The following is a 22,884-nucleotide window of genomic DNA, read 5'->3' as shown; positions in this document are numbered from 1 at the left end:
TGCTGGCCACACCCCCTCGCACAGTGGATGAGGTGCGGCGACTGCAAAGTTCTTGAAGGGTCTTATTTACTTTCTTCGGTGAGGGGGTGGGACCGCCGTCGTACCTGTGGCCAATCGGGGTTCCCGTTTAGGGGGCGTCTTCTCCGTGTGCTCAATACAGAGTACTCAAGTCAGTGGCGACTTTCCTACCTCGGCCAACGGAATTTTCTGAGCTGGGAGGGGGCTAGGGCTCTTCCACTTCGGACCAATCGCGTATCCCCAAGACCGGGACTGAGAGGAGTGCAGTAAGGTGTTAGGGTGCGTGATTGGCTAGAGGAAATAGTCTTCTCCACCAATGAGGAAGTGTGGCAGGCTGGGAGGGCTGGGCCTGGCAGCCGTGGCGCTTCTAGGGAGTCACCCGCAGTAGGGGCTCGTGGAGGCCGACTGCAGGCAGCTGAGGACCATGGCGGCGGCGGTGGCGGCGGCGGCAGCAGTGCGGACCCGGATCCTGCAGGCGAGTGAGGGTGCTACCGAGGGACGGCGAAGCTAGGAATTGGGTCCTTTCCGTCCACTCTCTGAGCCAACCCCTTCTTAGCCGACCTTCCAGTTCCCACCCGGCGCGTGAGGCCTTGTCCCAGTCTTCACTTCTCATCCGCCCTCGTTGGATCCTGGACTGTCACCCCTGGCTCTCTGCCCTTTTACTCTGGAGGCTCTCCCTTTCTGTCTCTGGCGCACTCTCCTCCCCCCCAGCCCTGTCCGTCCCTGCAGTCGCTCACTTGCCCTCACTTACTTTGGTCCACTCGCCGTGTTTCCTTTTCACCTCTGTGCCAGTCACCTCTCTCACCTTATTTTCCAGAAACTCCCTTTTCTGGTCACCTTTCTTAGAGCTCTTTCTCCTGCCCAGAGCGACCAGATTGTTCCCTTCCCCCCACCCTGCTTCACTGTCTGTAATCCGTGGTAAAGGAAGCACACGAGGGGGAGGGTCCGTGAATGAACTTTGAATATCCTTCTAGAAGATGTACACTAGGTTTTCCCCAAAGCAGTTATTTGCTGAGCTGTTTAACCTAGCTGTGGCTCTTTGTTTTTTCCACAGGCTGTAGGCTGTCCCTTTTCTTGCCAAGAGTTTCATTTAAACTTTTAGCAAAGTTACAGTATTCTTGTTGGTGGTAAATAAGGACACATAGTTATGTGTAGTAACTGTAGTTATACTACCAGATGTTCCAAGCATATGCAAGGGACTAAACATCTAAAAAAAAGTGATAGAAAATGAGGTGATAAACAACTCTAAAATGGGTGGTAGAAAATAAACAAGAAGTGTTAATTCCAAGGTCCTAACCCAAAGTCAGCTTTGAGTGTGCTAACACAACCTCACACTTGTCCATGGTGGGGATTGGGTCCGTTCTGCATGCCTGAGGGTGGTTTCTAACTCTGTTCATAGCCTTTCCCCAGTTTTCACAACCCAGCAAGTACTTAGGCAAGGTTTACTGCAGGCAAAGTTTCTCCAACCTACAAGAAACAGCTTTGCCCTTCTTACTTGTTACATCCAGCCTGGGAACTTCTTCCTCTATATTGCTGGGCTTTTAGATAATATTAGCACTTACCAGATTGCATTGAGTTCTACTGCAGAAACTTAATGCATTTTTTAAATTCTTAGCAAAGTCAGTAAAGGTTCATGTTTAAATGCTTTTTAACGGGACAGTGAGGAGAATGGGCCGGAAAAGTTTTTCAGATAGTCTGGCTTCACTCATCTATTTCTTGCTGTGATCCTAGTTGTTTTTCTAGGACTTTTTTTTATAGTAGGGGTACAAAGTTTCTACCCTATAATTCCCATTACCAATTTATCCTTGAAATCTTTTACTAAAATTGGTTTTTTTCCTTTGCTTCCCCACCATCACAGTGAGTCATTGATGGCCTTAAGAAGGTATTTTGTGCTTTGAATCAAGGAGAGGAATCTCCCTTTCTATGCACTTTATTTTGGAAACAGACACTATTTTCTGATTCATTTGAAGAAACTTCCGAGTTGACCTGGAAAAGAACATAAATAGTAATTCTTAGCCAAAGAAGAGTTACTATAACGTGAAACTTTGATAAAGAGTAGTCTAGGAGCTTCTGGATGTCTCAGTTGGTTGAACATCCAACTCTTGATTTCAGCTCAGGTCATGATCCCAGGGTCGTGGGATTAAGCCCTGCATTGGGCTCCATGCTGACTGTGGAACCTGCTTAAGATTCTGTTTTTCTCTCCCTTGACCCCTCTCCCCTGCTTGTGCTCCTCTCTCTCTAACTCTCTCAAACTGAAAAAAAAAAAAAGGTAGTCTAGATTCTGGGGGTCATGAATTTCAGAGGATCATCAAAAGGGTCTGTAAAGGGAAGAGTAGGTGTTTTCAGTAATTTTTTTAAAGTTTATTTTGAGAGAGAGTATGTGTGGGAGGGTCAGAGAAAGAGGAGGAGGAGAGAGAGAGAGAGAGAGAGAGAGAATGAATCCCAAGCAGGCTCCCTGCTTTCAGCACAAAGCCCAATGTGGGGCTCGAACTCATGAACCATGAGACTGTGACCTAAGCCAAAGTTGGATGCTTAACTGACTGAGCCACCCAGGTGCCCTTGTTTTTAGTAATTTTAAGTATAGATAGTCCTTGATGTTCAATGGTTCAACTTAAGACTTAAAAAAATTTTTTAATCACAAAAAAATTTTTAACATTTATTTTTGAGAGACAGAAAGAGAGACAGAGTGTGAGTGAGGGAGGGGAAGAGAGAGAGGGAGACACCGAATCCAAAGCAGGTTTCAGGCTCTGAGCTGTCAGCACAGAGCGCGGCGTGGGGCTCAAACCTACAAACCATGAGATCATGACCTGAGCCGAAGTCCTACACTTAACCAACTGAGCCACCCAGGCACCCCGACTATTTTTTTTTTTTAATTTATTTTGAGACAGAGAGTGTGTGAGTAGAGGAGGGGCAGAGAGAGAGAGAGAGAGAGAGAGAGGGAGGGAATTCGAAGCAGGCTCTGCAGGGTCAGCACAGAGCTGTCCTTGGGGTTCGAACCCACAAAACTGTGAGATCATGACCTGAGCCAAAATCAAGAGTCAGATGCTTTACCAACTAAGCCACCAGGCACCCCAGCTTAAGACTTTTTGACTGTACAATGGTGTGAAAGCAATATGCATTCAGTAGAAACCGTACTTCCAAGTTTTGAATTTTTATCGTCCCTACCCCCAGCAAAATGCAGTATGAGACTTTTGAGGAATGCTGGGCAGCAGCAGGAAGTCACAGCTCTCTATCAGCCACATGATCACGAGGTTAAACAACTGATACACTTATAAGCATTCTGTACCCATACAGTCATTCTGGTTTTCACTTTCAGAACAGCATTCAGTAAATTACATGAGATATTCAACACTTTTTTATGAAATAGTCTTTGTGTTAGATGATTTTGTAGAACTGTAGGCTAATGTAAGTGTTCCGAGCACATTTAATGTAGGCTAGGCTAAGCTATGATGTTCTTTTGGTGGGTTAGATACATTAAATGTATTTTCAACTTATGATGGGTTTAGCATATTCAGAGGTAAAGAAAACCAGTCTTTTTTGTTTTGAAGTTTATTTATTTATTTTGAGAGAGACAGAGACAGCACGAGCAGGGGAGGGGCAGAAAGATAGGGAGAGAGAGAATCTCAAGCAGCCTCCACACTGCTAGTGCAAAGCCCAATGTGGGACTCAAACTCATGATCTGTGAGGTCATGACCTGAGCCAAAATCAGCAGTCAGGCACTAAATTGACTGAGCCATCCAGACCCCCCAAACCCCCCAAGAAAACCAGTCTTAAAGACACTCAGTGGCTTGCCTCGGTGATGTGGTTTAAAGAGTACAGACTTCACAGTCATGCTTGCATTCTATCCTAGCAACACCACTTTTTAGTTTCAAGAATATTTGTGAAGATTGGAGTTCATGAATATAATGAAATAAATACCTGACACTTAAGCCGATCCAGTATCTCCCAACTAGTGACTGATGGGGCTGAGAATTCAGGACGTAAGTCTTGGTATCTCTTTCTATGTCAGGTACTGTCCCCAGGCTTTGGGAAAGGAGAGATTAAGTAAGACACACACTGTAGGCTCCCCTATTGTAATGCAATAGTAAGCACTAACAGTAGGAGTGCACAGAGTACTGCAGGGGTGTAGGGAAACGATCTCATACTCAATCTGTACAATTCAGGAAAAAAATCCAAAAGGAGTTGGCTCCAGCTTGAGTTTTGCAAGACTAGCAGGCCTTCAGCCAAGGGGAAAGGGAGTGACTGATAAAGGAAACAAGTATGAAGTAGACATCTAGAGAGGAAGAATTTTGGTGTGACTGGAAGCAGGATAGTTTAACAACAATAGTAATGAATGTTTTTTTAGGAAATGAAGAAAAGATAGGAGATCCAACCCATCAAAAATTATGTGCTAATGTTTTATTATGCCAGATGCAGTGCCTTTTATGCCCTCTTGACAGCAAGGAGGCTGTGTGCAAGTAAAAAAATAAAACTAAGTGGCCTAGCATCCTCAAGTTGACTGATCTGTGCATTTTCTGCCCTGTAAGAGAGTAAACATGAAACATGATGAATACCAAATGATTGCTTGGCCAGTACTCAATTTTCATTCTGCAAATGTATTAATGAATGCTTACTCTATTCCAGGAACAATGCCAGGAGCTGAGGACACAGCCATCTAGTGACCTAAGGGGAAAGAGACTTAATAATTAAACAATCTGTTATTCCATAACATAAGAAATGGAGGAAGTTAGGTGTTGTAAGAGCTGTATAATCAGGTGCTTGAGCTAAACTTGAGATTGTGACTTTAAAAGCTTCTGACTCTATTTCCCCTCTCACTCTCAGAAGTTAACCTTTTTTTTTCCTACTTCAAAGGCAACAGAAACCGTCAGTTGAGAACTTCCTCAACTTCCTACTGGCAAACATAAAACTGATCTTCACTGATACCCAAAGTGATGGCTAAGTAGGGAGATAAGAAATAGGAGTGAGTCAAGCAAACAGAATTCCATGCAAGAAGGAGCAGCATGTATACAGGCAAAAAGAGCACAAAACATGTTCCAAATGCCTAGAACATAGACAGCAAGGAGGAAAGTGGCAAGCTATGAAAAGTAAAGATGCCACGGGAAGTCTTCTAAGCAACATCAAGATTAGCCTTTAAGAACAGTGGAAAGCCATTGGAGCTTTTTAAACAAGGGAGTGATCTGCCCAGATTTGTGTTTTAGAAAGCCCCTCTGGCATGGGAGAGGAAGCTAGATTCAGAAAGCTTAAAACTGGAGTCTGGGAGACCTGTGAGGAAACAGTTACTGAAGTCCAGGTAAGAGACAGTGATGGTATAGACTGTAGTGATGGCAGGCAGCATAGAGAAAAAAAGGCTGTGTTCCAGAGATTTCTAGGAGGACCGATTGCCAGGATTTGATTCACTGTGGAGAGAGAGGGAGGAGTTAGGGTGACATTCTGGTTTTTTCTTGGGCAACAAGGTGAATAGTGGTCCCCTTCACTGAAAAGCGGGATATAGAAAGCAGAGCAGCTTGGTGAGAGGAAGATGAGGAGTTCAGCTTTCTCAATATGTACCTAAACAATATCCACAAAGAGGTGTGGTGAAGACAATTAGGTAGCTATTATCTGAAGAGGAAGCTGGCTAAGAACTAGATTTGGGCATCATCAGAATCTAGATAATCAAGCTACAGGAGTTGATGAAATCACCTGAGGAGAATGTGCAGAATGAGAAGAGAAGGCCTAGGACCAAGTCTTGAGGAAATGGAATTGTTAGTGGCCAGGGAGCAGAGGATGATATCAGGACATACTGAAGACTGGTGAAAAGGGCGGGAAAAGGTTAAGTACAGAAGAACTGGGAAGAGCCCATGGGATGTAGGAAGTCACTGGTGTTTAGTCATGAAGGTTGGAGTAGATTGAAGGGTTAGCGGGAAATGAGGAAATAAAGGTAATTAGTATAGAGAATCCTTGCTATTGGATGGACAGAGGTTTAAGTTTCAGGAAAGAAAGGATCATTGATAGAGGTGTCTGGGGTAGTGGGAAAAGTTGGCTTTAGAGCACAGGCGCAGAGATTAGCCTTCAGTTGGAGGACAGGTGCCTCATTGGTCAGTCCATAGATACTTGTTGTACGCTTCAGTCTCCCAGTCACTTTGTCCCCACAGAGCTTGTGATTGTGATTGACTATCTTCTCCCTTATATAAGGGAGCTATCTTCTTCCTTATAAGAGAAAAGGAGGGAAAAAGGATGGGTATAGGTCAGTTTTGTAGGGTTGCTAGTAGGAAGTTGAAGTTCTCATCTGATGGTTTCTGTTCCCTCTGAAGTAGGAAAAACAAAGGTCAGCTTTTGAGAATGAGAGAGGAAGCAGCAAGGTTGGAAGTTTTAAGAGAATAAGTTTTGAAATAGCAAGGAGTAAGAACAACTAAGTAGTGAGAAGACAGAGTTGTGGCAAGGAGAAAAGATATAATAGTGAGGAGATAAGAGAAGTTTTCAAATAGCAAGGAGTCACAGCAAAAAGTATTTATAATAATATAATAGTAACGTTGAATGAGCACCAACAACTTGCTATTTTCCGTATCTGGACAATCTTGATCACAATAACTGTAAAGTAGGTGAACAAGACAGATGCAGTGCCTACCTTCATGGAACTCAAGTCTTTTGGGCAACAGACAAGTAGCCAGGCAACTACAGCACAGACAGATAAACCTGATAGGGGAAGTACTGGCTGCTCTGGGAGTCCAAAAAGGGACACCTAACCAAGTCTTGGTTGGGGGCAGTCAGCCACCCAGTAGACCTTTCATTTGTTCCATAGATACTTATTAAACACCTCCTATGTACGAGGTACCATGTTGATGTTGGGAACATGCCTATAAATAAAACATGGTGGGCTCTAGAAGAGTGTGGATGGTTTGAAATAATTTTTGTGGGGAATGGGAGAGGAAGTAGATGAGGCATTTGGAAGAATCTTCTGCTGGCCCAAAGGACTGGCACCCTTTCCCCTAGATAGTACTGCAGGAACACAAACAAATTCTTGTATTTCATGCAGCCCCAAACCCTTTGAGTAACATGTCTGTCTTCTGGGGCGCCTGGGTGGCTCAGTCAGTTGAGTGCCGACTTTGGCTCACATCATGATCTCATGGTTCACGAGTTCGAGCCCCGTGTGGGGCTCTGTGCTGACAGCTTGGAGCCTGAAACCTGCTTTGGATTCTGTGTCTCCCTCTCTGTGCTCCACCCCTGCTCACACTCTGTCTCTCAAATGTTAAAAATAAAAAGTAAAAACATGTCTGTCTTCAGACAAGATAAAAGATTTTTATAATACAGTTTTCCTCTACTTCCCATTCCTAATTGATTTGAATATTTCTTAAATCAACTTCTATAGTATATATACAAATGAAGTTATTTTATTGTAACTGGCCCCTCTCCCCAGTTTGCTGATTATACCCTATCAAATGTTATCTATACAACACATTCTTTTCCTATAAGGTACATGTGGCATTTTTTAAACAAGTTTATTGCAATAAAATTGACATAAACTCTACATATTTAAAGTATACCATTTGATAAGTTTTATATTCGTGGTTTTTTTTTAAAGTTTATTTATTTTGAGAGAGAGAAAGCACAGGAGTAGGGGAGGGACAGAGAGAGAGAAGGAGAGAGAATCCCAAGCAGGCTCTGCACCATCAGCATGGAGCCTGATGTGGGGCTCAAACTCACAAACCAAGAGATCATGACCTGAGCCAAAACCAAGAGCCAGATGCTTAACTGACTGAGCCACCCAGGCACCCCAAGTTTTATGTTTATATACACCTGTGGAAATATCATCACATTCAAGATAATGGGCATATCTCTCACCCCAAAAAGTTACCTTCCTATCCCATCTTCTCCACTTCCTCCATCATCCCCAGGCAACCACTGATCTGCTTTCTAACACTATAGATTAGTTTGCATTTTCTAGTTTTATATAAATGAGATCATAAAGTGTATACTGTTTGCATGTTTGACTTTTTTTACCCAGTATAATTGCTATAGTTATCCAGTTTACCCAGTTATAATTGCTATAGTTGCTGCATGTGTAATAGTTCTTTTCATTGCTGAGTACTATTCCAATGTATGGATATACCACATTAGTTTCCCTATTCACCCATCCAATGGTGGACATTTTGGTTATTGCTAAGTTTGGGGCTTTCACAAAGCTGCTATAAACATTTATGTTCAAGTATTTATATGGGCATGTAAATACTTACATTTGACACTTGGTTATATGCTATCTTATATTCGACACCGATTGTGTTGGATACCATTTAAGAGTTTTCATATTGTTAAGATTTGTGGTCACTACATTTTCCAGGCCAAAAATTAGGAAAATATGGTCCAATAAAAAAAAACTTTTTTTAAGTTTCTTTATTTTGAGAGGGAGAGAGAGAGCAAGCAGGGGAGGGGCAGAGAGACAGGGAGAGAGAATCCCAAGCAGGCCCCGCACTGTCAGCATAGAGCCCAATGTGGGGCTCGAACCCATGAACCGTGACATCATGACCTGAGCTAAAGTCAAGAGTTGGACATTTCACTGACTGAGCCACCAAAACTTTTTAAATCAGGACTTCCCTGGACACTGAGGACATGATCATTATGGTTTATTATTTTCTTATAGTTTGCCGTACGTCATCGTCTGTTATCTTTTCTCCTTAAGGACTATATGACCCTTGGGAGCAAACACCAAATCATTTTTCGTATGCCCATAGTAACTAGTGTAATGTTAAGCATATGGTAGCCATTCCAAGTTTTAATAATTTTCTGCTCTCATTTATCAAAATAATCATTCTTTTACCTCACAGGTCTCTTCCAAGGTGAATTCCACTTGGTATCCAGCATCCTCCTTTTCTTCTTCAGTGGTAAGTTTATTGGGTACTAAAGTTTTACTTCTGAGAAGGAATACAGTATAATTTGGGGGTATTCCCATTTATCTTCTTTCTATTATTGTGATCAGAGTATATGTGAAACCTTCTATCTTGGTTTTCTTATCTGAATTCTGTTAATTATATGTTGTAAGCATTTTCAGTATTGCAAGATGCTCTTTATAGCTGTGATTTTTTTTTAATTTTCAAAATGTTTTATTTTTATTTTTGAGTGAGAGAGAGATAGAGCATGAGCAGGGGAGGGGCAGAGATACAGAGACACAGAATCCGAAACAGGTTCCAGGCTCTGAGCTGTCAGCACAGAGCCCAACACGGGGCTTGAACTCGCAAATCACAAGATTGTGACCTGAGCCAAAGTCGAATGCTTAACTGACTGGGCCACACAGGCCCCATATCACAGGGCTTGAACTCACAAACCACAAGATCGTGACCTGAGCCAAAGTCAAATGCTCAACTGACTGGGCCACACAGGTCCCATATAGCTATGATTTTTTTTTTTTTTTTTTTTTTTTTTTTTTTTGTTATTTTTGAGAGAGATAGAGAGAGAGGGATCATGTGAGCAGGGGAGGGGCAGAGAGAGAGGGAGACAGAGGATCCAAAGCCGGCCCTGTGTTGTCAGCACAGAGCCCAATGCGGGGCTCAAACCGACGAACCCACAAACTGCAAGATCATGACCCGAGCTGAAGTCAGATGCCCAACCAACTGAGCCACTCAGGCGCCCCTACAGTTATGATTTTTAATAGCTGCATAATATTCCATCAAGTATATGTAGCCTGAATTAACTAAAAATTTTCCCATATAACACCTAAACTGATTGACTTTTTCAATATTATAAAACAAACATTTATTTATATAGTTTTTTCCTTCTTTTAGATTACTGTCCTTCTGAGGTAGGATTACTATGTCAAAAAATGCAAACATTTTCATGGCTTCTAGAGGTTTTATTGATCCTGCCAGATAGTTGTCCTCTTCTTCACAATCTTTAAAGTTGTTTTCATAGAATTGTCAGCCATTTGCAGTACCTAAAATCTAACACATAAGGACAGGTGCTCGAAATCCTTTCTATTTAAAAGCATGCACACACTATAACACAGTAGTCCTTCGCCTTTTTTGGTCCACAGCCTCCTTTGAAAATTTAATGTAAGGAAGCTACTTCTCAGAAAAACCACACACAGAGGGGTGCCTGGGTAGCTCAGTCGGTTAAGTGTCTGACTTCAGCTCTAGTCTTTTAATCGTAAATGTAATTCATGCTCATGGTGACATGACAAAAAGTAAGCTGGGTGAACAAGTCAACTAGCTAATCTTTGTTAATACAGAATCTGCTGCTTTTTCAGTCGATGCTTCACAGCAACATAAAGTTCCACTGTGTGATTAGCAGGGACTTTTCCTCAGAGAAATCACAGTATTGAGAGGCTCGGCCACATCTTAATGAACACTATAGACAAGTACATTGTGTATCTCTTTCTTAGTGTTAGCATTTCTAGAGAACAGAAGATTCACTATCAACCCTGAATTCCTTCCTCTTTGTGAAAGGGAGAGGAACAATTCACTAATACAAGTTTTGTGGGGTTTTTATTTTCCAGCCAACTGTAAAGCTCTTCATTGATGGGAAATTTGTTGAATCCAAAAGTGACAAATGGATTGACATCCACAACCCAGTAAGCAAAGCTACTTTGGGATTTAAACTGACTAGCCTAGAATTCTGGGAACGTGGTGGGAAATTAGGGACTTGGGTGTTTGTCGTGAAGTACATAGTGCTGCCTCTATTAGGTGAAAAATGGACAAGGCAGGCAAGGGGCAAAATATGATGTGCTGCTCTTCCCATCAGGCCACCAATGAGGTCATTGGTCACGTTCCTCTGGCCACCAAGGCCGAAATGGACACGGCTGTTGCTTCCTGCAAACGTGCTTTTCCCGCATGGGCGGACACTTCAGTATTAAGCCGCCAGCAGATCCTGCTCCGCTATCAACAACTCATTAAAGAAAACTTGGTAAGAAATCAGAATGGTATTATTTTCCAAGCTGTTGCCTAGGATGCAGAGGCCTTTTAGCTGCCCTTGTAACTCTACAATGCAGAGACATAGATCATGGCTCTCTCCCTTATACTACTTCTCCCCCAGTTTTGTTCTTCCTTGGCTACCTAAGAACTAAAAGGAGGCACATCTTTGCCTTGGTTTCTGTGTGTGTTTTCTCTAGAAAGAAATCGCCAAGTTAATCACGTTGGAACAAGGGAAGACCCTCGCTGATGCGGAAGGAGATGTATTCCGAGGCCTTCGTAAGCTGGGAGTCCCTCTTGGGGAGTTCAGGAACCCTTTGGGAAGGAGCAAAGGAAGATGGGAGGCAAAGATCTCAGAACGGGAGGTTGCTTCTTCCATGTAGATTTTCCTATCCCGTGATCTTTTTTAATACTTGTGGAAAATGGCAATACTTCTTAGGTACCTATGGGATCAATTTATTTCATTTATTTTACTTGATCGTTCAGTAGGTATATGCATTTCACTGTCTTTTTTTTTTTTTTTTTCCTATTTGGAGAATCTCATTTTGCTCAGCCCCTTCACATGGACGGGCAAGTCGATCTTTCTGCCGTGTGTCATTGGCATGAGCCATTCTCTGTCTCAGGGATGACTAGAGCAGGACAAAGCTAAGTAGTGCCCGGTGGAGAGCTGGTGGTCTGACTGCTTCTCTGTTGCAGAGGTGGTTGAGCATGCCTGCAGTGTAACATCCCTCCTGCTGGGAGAGACTATGCCATCCATCACCAAAGACATGGACCTTTATTCCTACCGTCTGCCTCTGGGGGTGTGCGCGGGCATTGCTCCATTCAATTTTCCTGCCATGATCCCCCTGTGGATGTTTCCAATGGCCATAGTGTGTGGAAATACCTTCCTACTGAAACCATCAGAGCGAGTTCCTGGAGCAAGCATGCTTCTTGCTAAGTTGTTCCAGGACTCTGGTGCCCCAGATGGAACACTAAATATCATCCATGGACAACATGAAGGTAACTGCCCTTCTGTACATGGCACTTAATCTGGCTACCAAAAAAAATCAAGGTGTTGAGTGGTGAAGGAATATTTTAGGATGAGGAACCTAGGGAGGAAGGGATTTACTGATAGTAACCTCCATGTTTGAAGGTAATGTTTGTTGACTGCCATCCCTGTATGCTAAGGAAACTGACTGGGGAGTAGCAGTGCTTCTGGCCCTACAGAATACATTGGGACAAAGAAATACGGATTAGGTCAAGACAAAAGAGATAAAAGAGAATGTTTTCAGTTCGATACTGAAAAATGTATAGCCCTCAGAGAGACTGAAGGCCTTCTAATTCACATAGTAATAGCTAACACTTAAAAAGCACTACTGTGTTTCAGGCAGTTTCTAGTGCTTTTCATATATTATCTCATTTAATCTTTATAACAATCCTTTAAGGAGTGTTATAAACAATCCTTAGGTTTATGAAACCTATAAACAGTAGATACTATTGTTTTTCCATTTTACAGGTAAGGAAACTGAGGCTTAATGAAATGAAGTCATTTGCTAGAAACAATCAAAGCCAGACTGTCAGTACCCAGGAAAACTCTGGTTTTTACTTTTAAATTATGCTATATTGCTGCTCACATGACAGCACAGTAGTATCTGAGAGTCCCAGTATATAGTAACAGTTAAAGAACTATCACATTCTTAAAGGATAAAAGGAAGAGTTGAGTATTAAAAGGCTGCTATTTTGGAGGAAAACAGGAGTTGTAGCCTTTGGAGTTGGAAGTAGGTATAACAAATGAGAAAAATAATGAAAGGGAAGAGGCTAAATAGAAATAGTAGTTTAAAGAATTTAAGAGAAAGGAAAGAACTTCAAAATGGGAATCAAAACTAGAAAAATAGAAGTATAGAAACTTCTCATTCATAGCAATGGAAAAAGGCAAATTTGCCATGTTGAGAAGCCCACGGCCATTTGCTCCTTTGTGGTAATCATTTCTTTTCTTCTTAAAGCTGTAAACTTTATTTGTGATCATCCGGATATCAAAGCAATCAGCTTTGTGGGATCCAACCAGGCAGGAGAGTACATCTTCGAGAGAGGGTCAAGACATGGCAAGAGAGTTCAAGCCAATATGGTGACTTCTTATTCGTTTTTCCCCCCAAATCTGTTATATGTATTAAAATTACAGGGGTTCCCCGGGTGGCTCAGTCAGTTGAGCGTCCGACTCTTGATTTCTGCTCAGGTCATGATCTCACGGTCGTGGGATTGAGCCCTGTGTCAGGCTCTACAGTGCTAGCATGGAGCCTGCTTGGGATTCTCTCTCTCTCTCTCTCTCTGCCCCTCCCCTGCTCATTGTCTCTCTCTTTCTCAAAATAAATAAACTTTAAGAAATAATAATAAAATTACCTACAAACAGCCCTTCAGCCGAGGCATTACTATCCCACTGTCATGCCAATGTGTCTTTATTCCCATTTCATCCTGAATGTCTTCCTTTTAACCATGAACCTGGTAATGATTTTTATCCTAAGCCACTTTAATTACTTTTTATCTTAGACACTTTATCTTGGTGACAAAGAGCACCTTTCTCATTAAGAATGTTATTCAAATTCTTTGGCTTTAGCAGTAGCAGCTGAATTCTAGTTCTGGCCTTGTTTCTTCCTTCATACCTTTCTAGCCCTTTCTCCTTCCTTCCGTTCAACACATATCCCAACTACTATAATGTCAGATATGCTCTTCCTAAGAGTCCATGCTATCTAAGGTACTAGAAGGAGCCAAATACCCTGTATGTGAGTATGGTTTACTTGTTTGCGTAGTTTTACTATTCTCTTACCAGCTCCTTGCCAAGTACATAGTAATTCTTTGATACTAACTGTAAATCCAGTTGCCTCTTTCTCACCCTTTGGTTAATGTTGCAGAAAGGACAGCCACCTATGCACAGGCCTAGAAACAGTTCCCGATATGCTCACTTATTTCTTTTCCTGGTGAATGTGTTTTGGCCAATTTGACTTAAGCCACTCCCATCTCATTACATATTTATTGAGTTTATTCTGTGTCTAACAGTATATTATGTGTAATGGGATAAAATTAAATAGCAAACATGGTATCTATCCATGCACTCAACTATAGTTGTACAGTAGTCACCCCTAATCTGTGGGGGATGCCTTCTAAGACCCCCAGTGGATCCCTGAAACTGTGGATAGTACTGACCTCCATATATACTATATTTTTCCTATAAATACATGTCAATGATAAATTTTAATTTATAAATTAGGCACAAAGATTAACAATAACTAATAATAAAATAGAATTTTAACAATACACTATTATAATATGGTCTCTTGATGGGGCACCTGGGTGGCTCAGTTGGTTAGGCGACTGACTTCGGCACGGTCATGATCTCACAGTTCGTGAGTTCGAGCCCCGTGTCGGGCTCTGTGCTGATAGCTCAGAGCCTGGAGTCTACTTCAGATTCTGTGTCCCCCCCTCTCTCTACCCCTCCCCTACTCACACTCTGTGTCACTCTGTCTCTCAATAATAAATAAACGTTAAAAAAAATGTTTTTAATAATATGGTCTCTTGAGCTACCATATTATACTTTACTCACCCTTCTTATGATGATGATGTGAGATGATAAAACGCCTACCTTATGAGATGAAGTGAGATGAATGACGTGGGCATTGTGGCAAAGTGTTAGGAGGCATAGTTTCCAGACTTCAGTTGACCTTGGGTGACTAAAACCGTGGCAAGTGAAACCCCAGATAAGAGGAGATTACTGTATTTGGAAACATATGTTTAGAAATGACCATGTTATCCTACCTAGTAAAGAAATTTATGAGGCTATGTATCTAGAAGCAAGCCAATTTGGGGAACCTCTTTCCAGAAATGGTGTATCAAGAGGTCCACCTATTTCGCCATTCAGCTGACCACTGGTATTATACTGGCAGCTCTTTGTTCACATTGCTCTTCTTATAGCTGGAAATCCCAGCAGACAATAGACTGTTTCCTGTCTAACTTAGGAAAGAGAAGGGAGTTCTTCTTGGTTCCTGGGTGCAGTATTTAGTCTGTCAGTTTGACTGAATGTGATTATGTGACTGGAGGTTTTGTTTTGTTTTTTTGGTAATGATTTTGATCTAAATAAACATATAACAGCTTATCAGCTAAGAAAGTAGAAAAAAAGTAACCTGGAGACTTACTCTATGCTATCAAGATTTCGCAGTATCAAAATGATAATAAATCTAGCCTCAGAACAACAAAGGGTAAATTCTCTCTTTCCTTAAATTATTTGAAATCTCAGATTTTGCTTAGTTTCTTAGCCTCGTTGTATTTTCCCAAGGAAGATCCATGTACTTTTTATATTTCCTTTAGGGAGCCAAGAACCATGGAGTAGTCATGCCAGATGCCAATAAGGAAAATACCCTGAACCAGCTGGTTGGGGCAGCCTTTGGAGCTGCTGGTCAGCGCTGCATGGCTCTTTCCACAGCAATCCTTGTAGGAGAAGCTAAGAAGTGGCTGCCAGAGCTGGTGGAGCGTGCCAAAAACCTGAGAGTCAATGCAGGTAATCAGTTATCTGCCCAGCTCCTTTAGACTTTGTATCTGTGGCACTAAGCTCTTGGTTTTAGTGTTGGCTTTGGCCAATGGGAGTAATCATGTCTACTCTTTAACCATTCCTCTCTTTATAGTGTACTTGTCATAGTTAGCAGTCATAATATATGTTAGTGAAAACATTAAATACTTTTGTGTTGTTTTACAGGAGACCAGCCTGGAGCTGATCTTGGCCCTCTGATCACCCCCCAGGCCAAAGAGCGAGTCTGTAATCTGATTGATAGTGGAACAAAGGAGGGAGCTTCTATCCTCCTTGATGGTCGAAAAATTAAAGTGAAAGGCTATGAAAATGGCAACTTTGTTGGACCAACCATCATCTCAAATGTCAAGGTGAATAACTCTGGCTCATTTATTTCACACATACAAGCACTAAAGGTACCTTGAAGGCTATGGATGGAATCTCATCCCTCCAAATGAAGACATTTAATGACTGAGACCTCATCTCTTGCCAGGATTAGTCAGTTATTTTATTTAGAGTCTGAATGATCCTCTTATCCTGACACCCAGCCTCCTTCCACTATACCAGTGGTTGGCAGATTTTCCATTAAGGGCTAGATAGTAAACATTTTTGGCTTTGCAAGGATATACAGTCTGTGTCACAACTACCCACTCTTGACATTTTAGTGAGAAAGCACATTAACACTATGTGGTTGTGTTCCATAGCTTTTATTGGACAATGGAATTTTAATTTTAAGTAATTTTATATGTCATGATTGATTTCTTTTTCAGCCATTGAAAAGACATAGAAACCATTCTTAGCTTGTGAGCTGTACAAAAATAAGCAGCAAGCCACATTCTGCCCACTGGCTATATTTTGCCAACCCTATCTTGTATTTGTTACTTATCTGTTTAATATTAATTTTTCGTTCTGCTCCTTGCTGTCTAGTTTATAGCTATTACAGTGTCTCCATCAACATATTGACCACGCAATATTTACTGAGTACCTACTCTGTGCCCCAAATTTAGCTGTCTCTTCTCCAGAAAGTGACGAAAGAAAAATAATTGATCTCTCAATTTTTATTTATTAAAACTCCACAAATCTCTGAGCTAAAATTAATGACTAAATTGAGGTGAGGAAGCTTTTTTTTTGAAGTTCTTATGTCCCCACTATACCTACTATAATCCTGAATAATTAAGAATTGAATGTAAGTGTAGTAGAAATTATGAAATCTCTTGCCACAGAACCATTGAGGAAAAATCCACTTAATAGCAACAAACATAGCTGAGCAGCTACAGTGGTGAAGGATGTTTTGAATGTTTAATGTGACCTGATATCAAAATATAAATGTACAGACTCATTTGGGGAGGCAAGGGAATGAATGAGAATGAATTGTTTATGTTACAGAAAACTTAGTACAGGGTTTCTTTAAACAGAAACACTCTCCTGTGTTATTTTCAATATCTATCTGATTTAGGGGCACCTGGGTGGCTCAGTCGGTTAAGTGTCTGACTTAGGCTCAGATCACAATCTCACAGTTTGTGGGTTCGAGCCCCGCTTCGGGTTCTGTGCTGACAGCTCGGAGCCTGGAGCCTGCTTTGGATTCTGTGTCTCCCTCTGTCTCTGCCCCTCCCCTGCTCGTGCTCTGTCTCTCTCTCTCTCAGAAATAAACATTAAACAAAATTTATATATATATATATATTTGTATATATTTATATATATATAAATTGTAAAATTTATATATATATATATTTGATTTATAAAAAATGAATTTTCATGTAACTTTTCATAACATAACAATTGTATAAACAAGTTATACAGGTATAAAAGAGGAAGCTAGTGATGGGTCATGGGACCTAAAAATACAGTGCTCAAAGGGCAGGAGGGTAATTGTAGTTAATAGGAATTTCAAGCTGTTTATATGATTGGTAGCTTCAAAGATGGAACACAGCAAGAAAGGACTTTTTTTTAAAAGGTGGTTTAAAATGAAGAGAGGTTACTAACATGAAAACTGTCCATGTAAACAGTGGGTAATAAAGTACCAGATAAGCCTAAAATACTGACTTCTTTTCTGGATGCATCACTCCTGGAAGCCAACTATGACCTGTTACAAAGAGGAGATTTTTGGTCCAGTTCTTGTGGTTCTGGAGACAGACACTTTGGATGAAGCCATCAAGATTGTAAATGATAATCCATATGGAAATGGAACCGCCATCTTCACCACCAATGGAGCCACTGCTCGGAAATATTCCCACCTGGTGGATGTTGGACAGGTTTGTGAACAGAGTTCTTAGGAGATTCTTGTACTCATATACTGTTTACTATCTAAGGGAAACAGCAAAGTGATCGGTTGCTGCGCCTCTGATTTCCTACAGTGCCCCATTTCTTCCTCAGGAATCACAGTTCATGGGATACAGGAAGGAATGGGATAGAAGTTGGGGTATTTAAAATCGGTTTGTCTGATGCCAAGCATTTGTGCTTCTAAATGGAAAGTTCCTTTGTTTGAGTCCTTTTATTTATGTGGATTTGTTCTGCTTTAGGTGGGGGTAAATGTCCCTATTCCAGTGCCTTTGCCAATGTTCTCATTCACCGGTTCTCGATCTTCCTTCAGAGGAGACACCAATTTCTATGGCAAACAGGTAACTTTAAGAAAATATTGTTTTCCTCTAAGAAACCTTCTTGAATATACTCAGGAACAAGGATTCTGAAAGGAAGGCCCTGACATTAGCTTCTGTTGGGTCATAAGTTGTTCAGCCATGCTTATCAGGATGTTCCCTAGAGAAGATTTAAAATACAACAAAATTTCGTCAAAGCTGCTGCTCCCTGACTAACTCAAGGCAGCAAAGTTTTGGGGAAAGAGCATGAGGAAGTCCAAGCCTTTATGTATGTCATTTCCTCTGAGAGCCTTTCCTCCTGCCTCTCCTCTTTCATCTAAGTCTTAATCATCTGTCTTGTCTAAGTTTGAATCATGGACTGACTCCTCCAGAAAATCACCTCTGACTATCACCACCCCCTTCCTCAGTGCTGGGTTGGGAATGCCCCCATGTCCTCCCACTGCACATTTTTCTCCTGTAAGTTATTCACTTACAAAACAGATTTTTAATGTTCATTTATTCTTGAGAGAGAGAAAGAGTGTGAGTGGGGGAGGGGGAGAGAGAGAGAAGGAGACCTAGGATCCGAGGCAGGCTCCAGACTCTGAGCTGTCAGCACAGCCAGACACAGGGCTTGAAGTCACGAAATGCAAGCTCATGACCTTAGCCAAAGTTGAGTGCTTAACTGACTGAGCCACCCAGGCACCCCTTCATTTACAAAAATTTTACTGAATACCTTCTTTGTACCAAAACTATTCTAAGCATTATGGATACATTATGAACAACAAAAAAAATAAAGCAGATTTGGTACAGAATGGGCTGGGGTCAAATTCCAGCTTGGCCTGTTATTAATTGCATGACTTTGAGGAATATCCTGTGTCTCAAGTTTCTTATCTATAAAATGAGAATAACAATAGTACTTATATTTCATAAGTTTATGAAGATCAAATCACCATTGTTACCACATCCTTCAGCAGATGCATATTTCCTAAGACGAGGCATGGCAGGTTCAAATAGCAGAAATGAGCTGGGGCACAGAGAGTGAATGAGAAGGAGAGTGGTAAGAGATGAGGTTAGAGAGGCAGGGGGAATCCTGTAGGGCTGTGTAAGCCAAGATAAGAACACATCACATTGTAATTATTTACTTAACTGCAGTACCTTGCACGGAGCTGGTGCCCAAACATGTGTTTAACAAATGGGCTAGTGAAAGTTCTTTGTAACCCCACAGAGATACAGCCATTTTGGAACCTTCAGTAATAAACTACATGTTTTCTATACAGGACTCTCTTTTATACTTTAATTAAAAAAAAAAATTAACAGTAGCATTGCATAGCAGAATGTAACAGTGTGACCAGCTGGTTAAGAAAACATATTGGGGGACACCTGGTGGCTCAGTCAGTTGAACGGCCAACTTTGGCTCAGGTCATGATCACGAGGTTCATGAGTTCGAGCCCCGCATCAGGCTCACTGGTGTCAGCACAGAGCCCACTTCTGATCCTGTCTCCCTCTCTCTGCCCCTCCCCTGCTCGCTCTCTATCTCTCAAAAAATAAACATTTAAAAAAAAAAAAAAAAAGGAAAACATTTTGGTTATTTGGAGGCAGATTATTCAGTTTGCACATTAGTCACAGCTTTTGCATAATCGATTACTTTGATTCTATTAACAAAAATTTCTTTTGAGGGAAGCAGAGTAAAACTATTGCTTTTTTTCTCCCTGTCTTGGTTGCTTCAGATTCTGTGTCTCCCTCTCTCTCTGCCCCTCTCCTGCTCATGTTCTTTCTCTCTCTCTCTCAAAAATAAATAAACATTTAAAAAAATTTAAAAAAATTTCTCTCCCTTGCTTTGCCCCTCCCCCTCAAAATAAATAAATAAAGTTTAAAAAAACGAAAAGCTTAATTTAAAAAAAAGATCCTCTCCCTCTTCCTCTGCCCCTCCCCCCTTCATATTCTCCTTCTCTCAAAAAATTTCTACTTTGTATTCTTTGGGAAAATAGACAAGAAAGAATCATTCTCATAATAAAATGACAACTTCAGTTATATTGAAAGTATATAATAACTCTAAAACCCTTAATATATATATTAACATGGCCCAGATTTTGTCAAATAATTCTAGAAAAGTATTTTAAAGAAGCTGTTGTGGTTTTTTCTAACATTATCTTTCTAGCTTGCTAGTTTTTTTTGTGTTAGATCTGCACAGTCTGTTCTCCTTTGCTCAAGCCTATTCTTACAAAATAAACTGTATATGAAGCCTTACATATGAATTTTTTTGGTTCACATTACAGGTGCTTTAGAAGTGAATGTGTGTAGTATCAGACAGTTTACTTTAGATTTGTAAGATATTGTAGATTTTACTACTTTAGCATCACTGACAGTTGTCAGAAATGGCCTAATATGTATTCTATCCCTTCATGCCTTTTTCTTCTTCACAGAAAAGAGAGAAAAACTAACAGTTATTGAACAGCAGTTACTTTACTAGGACGTTTGAAGGTCATCTCATTTTCCCCTCACAGCGAGGTGAGCCACAGGTCACAGATAAGGCCCAATGTTACATGGCAGTCAACAAGGAGGAGAGGCAGGATTTGAGCCAGGTCCTAATATCTCAGAGCACACATTCAGCTCTAGGAATAGAATGAACTGCAAGTTTAACAGATTACACTGTTCAATTTTTCCATTTAGATCCTCTTGACTGGTTTCAGCATAATGATCGGTAAGGTTTGACTATTTATTTACTATGCCAGGCATTGTGCTAAATGTGTTAAATAGATTATCTCATGAACAATATGTTGGATTTTGGTTGCACCAGCTCCTCAAGTGGCAACATTAGTAACGCTTTACAGCACCTCCTTCAAAAGCTGATTGAAAGAGAAATCATGAAACCCCCAGGAATATATGCTCTTTTTTTTTCCTTTATTCTCTTTAGGGCATCCAATTCTACACTCAGCTAAAGACCATCACTTCTCAGTGGAAAGAAGAAGATGCTACTCTTTCCTCACCTGCCGTAGTCATGCCTACCATGGGCCGTTAGAAACAAGTTTGTTCCAGATTCAGTCCACCCTGAGTAATCTCCCTTTGTTCTTGACCAACTTCATTTGCCAACTTTGCTCAGATCAGATCTCTAGGATTGGAATACCTGGTAATTAAGACCTTTCTCAAGACCATTGGCCCCTGCAAAGTTGTTCTGAGGAGATTCCTAGTCTGACTCTGAAAACAGATTTTCACTTGCTCCTTACTTTGGTTTTTGAGGTAACTGTTGTTAACTCTGAAACACTTATATGGAATGAGATCTTAGGTTATTTTCTAAAAGTTCTCCCCTTTTCTGATGACTTGCGGAAGGGAAGATAGTGTATGTAAAGAAGATCTTCCAATAACTGGAAGAGGACTCCTTGGATGGGGAAACAGGACAGAAATTAATTCACCCTTTGGTTGATCCTCAAACACAGCCCTACATAAATGGTAGTGGGGGAGACCCCTCTGCCAAGCTTTCCTGAGCCTGTCATTTATCCCACACTATGAAGGACATAATACATTTCTACTTATCCTGTGGTTGTGACAACTGCTTTCTTTTCTGCTAAATGCCACTTTGTCCTAGTGATTCATGACCACTAATTACTAATTCTATCATTGTCACTGTTCCTACTTCTTAAAATCACTTCTCAAGGATACCTCAGTATGTACTGGATAAATCAACTTTTTGTTGTGTGTGCCAAGTGTTAAATTTCACATTTGGCTTCAACAATCATTAATGCTTCAGTCATTAATTCAGATGCAAATGGAGTTTTTTAAGAGAACTATTTCAAAAGGTTTTTAGGGCCAGAAATCAAGGGGTATTCCAGCCATGAAAGTGTGCAAGACTCTTGCCTTAAGTAAGTGTAACCAGGTATTACTTGTTGAATTTTTTATATTGTTCTTTCTTCTTGCTTGCATTTCTCGTTAGTGATAATTTTTAACGAAAGAACTCTTAATGTAGAGTAATTCATTGGTGCCTAAGAAATTTCAAGGCTCTTCATGACATGAAATAGTAAAAAAGAAATGCTTTGACAGATTCTTCTGCAACCATTATATTCAAGTGTCTTTATGCCTTTTCTTTTGATATAGCTAAACTTTATGTCAGAACAGAAACTGATGAGCTAAAAAAACAGATTCCCAACCGAATCAAGTCTTTTCGGATATAGTTTTTACCCAGTGAACTAGGAGACGGCTGCTGGCTCTGATAGAATAGTCTTTGGTCCTCAGGCAGATGATATAGGTCATTTATTTTTTCTGCTCCCTCATGAGTCACTTGGATAATGCTAATCTGCTCCATGGCAGTGATTCAGTGAACTAAGAATATGAAAACTTTGAAAACATTTGTGCACTCTGTGGATTTTAATACTACCACTGCTGGATAGAGTGTCAGAGTCTTCAATCGCTTAAGGTGACTGGAACCTTAATAAAATACATTTATGACCCTAATGGGTTTATTGGTTTTTTGGGGTTTTTTTGTTTTTGTTTCTTTTTTTTTGGATTTGCCTTCCTAAATGTGAGGCAATAAAAATTTATAATTTGATAATAGAATGCCCTTTATTTTCTTTCTACTTATCACAGCTGGCAACTAATAGTGGTACTTAATCCAATCCAACAACAATAGGCTGGGTTGAATGAAAGCTCATATTGTCTAAATTCCAACTGGAATTAAATATAATCCCAGAGATTCCTATGTTTTCCTTATATTTAAGGGAAATCACTTTTGTAAAAATACTGACTCATCAGAATTGTGTTGCTCTAATTGGAATCAACTCATTTGTCTAGCTACTTGCTACTCAAAAGAGTTTCTTGTTTCTTATATGGAAAAAAATATGCAGTTATATTCATGCTAATAGCATCTTAAAAATTTAGTGTGGCCTCATTTGAAATT

The 22,884-nt window shown here is 40.7% G+C and overlaps 2 protein-coding genes across 10 annotated transcripts in view; one reads left to right on the top strand and one right to left on the bottom strand.

Moving 5' to 3' along the window:
* The first annotated feature begins 51 nt into the window (after window positions 1–51).
* Window positions 52–22,442, top strand: ALDH6A1 (aldehyde dehydrogenase 6 family member A1). Of its 2 annotated transcripts, XR_006203950.1 has the most exons (13): window positions 52–493; window positions 8,817–8,873; window positions 10,481–10,555; window positions 10,726–10,887; window positions 11,093–11,171; window positions 11,589–11,891; window positions 12,875–12,996; window positions 15,228–15,417; window positions 15,613–15,794; window positions 17,496–17,675; window positions 17,943–18,041; window positions 20,420–20,504; window positions 20,911–20,993. XR_006203950.1 is itself a non-coding variant. In XM_042943762.1 (12 exons), exons 1-12 carry the CDS (start codon window positions 443–445, stop codon window positions 21,013–21,015), a joined length of 1,605 nt encoding a protein of 534 aa, XP_042799696.1. In that variant the 5' UTR covers window positions 52–442; the 3' UTR covers window positions 21,016–22,442. The 2 variants fall into 2 exon arrangements, 1 of the variants encoding a protein (XP_042799696.1); XM_042943762.1 differs by lacking the exon at window positions 20,420–20,504 and having other exon boundaries at window positions 20,911–22,442.
* Window positions 4,009–22,884, bottom strand: part of BBOF1 (basal body orientation factor 1) — a 54,427-nt gene continuing 35,551 nt past the window's right edge. The window contains exons 12-13 of one of the 8 annotated variants that reach the window (XM_042943753.1): window positions 4,632–4,680; window positions 4,430–4,537 (exon numbers count right to left, since the gene is read on the bottom strand). In XM_042943753.1, the coding sequence (XP_042799687.1) occupies window positions 4,633–4,680 (48 nt within the window). In that variant the 3' untranslated portion in view covers window positions 4,430–4,537; window position 4,632. Of the gene's footprint in view, window positions 4,042–4,429; window positions 4,538–4,631; window positions 4,681–6,165; window positions 6,205–9,887; window positions 9,927–14,615; window positions 14,635–18,076; window positions 18,107–18,130; window positions 18,178–18,861; window positions 19,021–22,884 lie in introns of those variants that run through there. The other 7 variants (XM_042943757.1, XM_042943754.1, XM_042943755.1 and 4 more) reach the window with 7 other exon arrangements.

This window comes from Panthera leo, chromosome B3 (genome assembly GCF_018350215.1).
Source record: "Panthera leo isolate Ple1 chromosome B3, P.leo_Ple1_pat1.1, whole genome shotgun sequence".
Classification (NCBI taxonomy): Eukaryota; Metazoa; Chordata; class Mammalia; order Carnivora; family Felidae; genus Panthera; species Panthera leo.
Note: the sequence above shows the minus strand (reverse complement) of the source record. Positions and strands in the feature narration are given on the sequence as shown.